This window comes from Austrofundulus limnaeus, unplaced genomic scaffold (assembly GCF_001266775.1).
Source record: "Austrofundulus limnaeus strain Quisiro unplaced genomic scaffold, Austrofundulus_limnaeus-1.0 Scaffold9, whole genome shotgun sequence".
Lineage (NCBI taxonomy): Eukaryota > Metazoa > Chordata > Actinopteri > Cyprinodontiformes > Rivulidae > Austrofundulus > Austrofundulus limnaeus.
The window spans coordinates 1,524,083-1,527,065 of record NW_013952411.1 but is presented as its reverse complement, the minus strand read 5'-3'; the positions used below and the strand labels follow the sequence as shown (position 1 = coordinate 1,527,065).

Genomic DNA, 2,983 nt, shown 5'->3' with positions numbered 1-2,983 from the left:
GAAGCCACACTGTGAGCCTTGCTGCAGATGTTTCAGCTGACTCACCATGGAGCCGAGCAGAGGTCGGGCAGGGCAGCCCTCTCTCTGCCTGCCGGTTATAGTCAGGGTTACTTACATCAATGGGAGACTTGGAGTACTTCAGGATACCGTTGTCCAGAACAAAAAAACGCTGCAGAGGAAAACAAGCACCAAACTAGTGTTGATTAAATAAAAACAAAGATGGGATTACAGTGGACTCGTTAAAACTGGATCTTTTATTTAACTTGTTTTATTAAAAAACATTTGGGTAATGTCTGAGTTTGTCCTGTGGATCTCACCTTATGCCAGCCTTTCAGAGGCCATTTCCGCTTCTTCAGCATGAAACCCTCATGCTTGTCAGGCCTCTGGACATTGCTTTGACCAATTTTCAGTCCCTCAATTATTTCCCAGCTGTCTGCCTCCTAGAGAGAAAGAAAAATACATATAAGGACTCTTATACTCTGTAGGACACACACTTCTGTGACGGGGAAAAAAAGAACACATGGTGCATTTCTTTTAATTCTTTTTTTACATGTTCAAAATAAAGAAAGAAAGAAAGAAAGAAATCTGCCCCGCTAAAGGTCCTCCTGCTCTCTCAGCATTTCGACATCATTAACGTTTTCCTGACTGTGCTCGGTTTGTAAATCAAACTTTCAACACGGTCACGAAGGTGAGTCGCCCCTCTGGACGAGACATGAGGGTCACAGCTTTGATAGCAGAAATATGTCTGACAACTGAGAACCTGACATGACCCTTTGACAGCTTCCAAGAGGCAAAATCCACTTTGTTTGTGGTGGACTTGAGAAGAGAAACCACAATATTATGAATATATTCTGGCAACAAAGGTTACAGGAATATGAAACGCAAAAGAATCACATGAAAATAATAAAAAACTAATAATTTGAAACTCTTTTAAAAAACAGATTTATTGTTACATTTTTAGAAGTTTTAAACCAATTCTTTTAAACGCCAGCAGTTGTACGTTAAAGTTAAGTGTCAAGAGAGATGCAAAGTCTAAACAATGTAAAAATGGTAAAATTACTTCATATTTTTAAAGCAGTTATTCACCCAAGCATGGAAAATATAATTTAAATCAAGTGTGTTGGATGTGTATCACCCAAGTAGGTCAGATTTTTAATTCAGGGCTTGAATTGATGGCAGCGAAGCCTCTAAAACAAAATTAACATTCCGCAGCTTCTCTGGCAAAGAAAATAATAGCCTGTGGCTCTTCACTGCCCGATGAGATGCTACAACCTTCAGGAGAGCTCCGTGAGCAAACGTGATGACACCTCCCCTTGGTGTGTTTTAACAAAAAATAAAAAAATRCACGACAGCTTGCTTAATCTAACATGCAGCCGAACAGATCTGGGTGGTAATGAGGTCATGTTACTCCACCGGGTGGCCCCCTCCTCTGAGAGGAAGGAACTCGACTTCATGAGCGAAATGTAACTCAGACATCAAGAGCTACTTAATGATAAATGCTTTAATTGTTTTGCTGCCCTGTTCCCCAACAGACAACTGCAGCCAAAGAGCAAAGCCTTGGACCAACTTTCTGTCTGTTATCTGCAGGATTACAGACATTCAATGGAGTCCAAACTGATGTATCAATTGCTCACTGAATAAACTGCTTGCCTCTGTGTTAATCCAGTATTATTTACTTTTAAGACTCAAACTTTTAAAATAATTCACAGCCATCGACTCAAACTAAACATAAAAAATCTGCTTGATTACTGACTAATATGGAAATAACTCTGGCATTAAGAGAATCTGCTTTTGTAAGTTCAACCGGAGAGCCGAACTGAACTAAGCCAAAATGATTTCCTGCACTCTGCTCACATTCATTGATCTCACTGCAGAATAATTTACAGCTGAATGAGCTGGTCCCTCTTGGCGAGTTTAGTCTTTTAATGAAGGATCTTGAGGTGGATGAGAGGCTTTTTGCTTTTTTACATCAAGATTTTAAATGGTTCGCTCTAAAAATAGTCAATACATTTGCATGTCCTCTCAAAGCAGGTATTCAAATTAGTTGAACAACTTCATTGGATCCTAAAATTCCTCTAAATAAATGATAGCAGATGTGATTGTAGTCTGTCAATTGAATTGTCTGCCTGCTTTCATAGATCAGGTCTTCAGGGACCCTCCACCTGCAGGCAGCCTCTATAGTGGCACAGCACACCTTTGATGCAATGAATCAAACTCTTACAGTTAAGGTCTCCCTGCGCTGAGAAAAGGACAAACACTCTTCAGGGACGCCTTAGGCTAAATCAGCACTATAAATAGTGAAATAGCCCACTTCTGATGACCGTTTTGTCATATCTGCCTCTGGCAGAGACACTGATGCACAAGTGGAGTCGATCATTCATGTTCTTTTCCACTCACACACACCCACCACATCCAGCATATGCCCTTTGAAATACCATCAATTGGGCTAATGTCCATCCATCCATTTTCTTCTGCTTATCTGGGGTCGGCTCGCTGGGGCAGCAGTCTAAGCAGAGAGACCCAGACTTCCTTCTCCCAAGCCACTTGGGCCAGCTCATCCAGGGGAATCCCAAAGCGTTCCCAGGCCAGCTGAGAAACATAGTCCCTCCAGCGTGTCCTGGGTCTTCCTCTGGGCCTCCTCTCAGTGGGACATGCATGGAACACCTCATCAGGGAGGCATCCAGGAGGCATCCTAACCAGATGCCCGAGCCACCTCAACTGGCTCTCTGGCACTCTGCGGTCCCCCTTTTTAAATAGGGGGACAACCACCCCAGTCTGCCAATCCAGGGGAACTGCTACCGATGTCCACGCAATATTGTAGAGTCGTGTCAACCAATGCAACCCCACAACATCCAAAGCCTTAAGGAACTCCGGGCGAATTTCATCCACCTTCTGCGCCTTGCCAATGAGGAGCTTTTTAACCACCTCAATGACCTCGGCATCAGAGATTGGAGAGTCCGACCCAGGGTCCTCAGGCTTTGCT

At 43.1% G+C, this 2,983-nt stretch overlaps 1 protein-coding gene across 1 annotated transcript in view; it reads right to left on the bottom strand.

Annotated features, from left to right (window-relative positions):
- The window catches only part of osbpl6 (oxysterol binding protein-like 6), a gene marked incomplete at its 5' end in the record, with an annotated part of 51,412 nt that overhangs the window by 30,788 nt on the left and 17,641 nt on the right, over window positions 1-2,983 (bottom strand). The window contains 2 exon segments of the mRNA XM_014001430.1: window positions 116-169; window positions 318-440. Coding sequence (XP_013856884.1) covers window positions 116-169; window positions 318-440 — 177 coding nt within the window.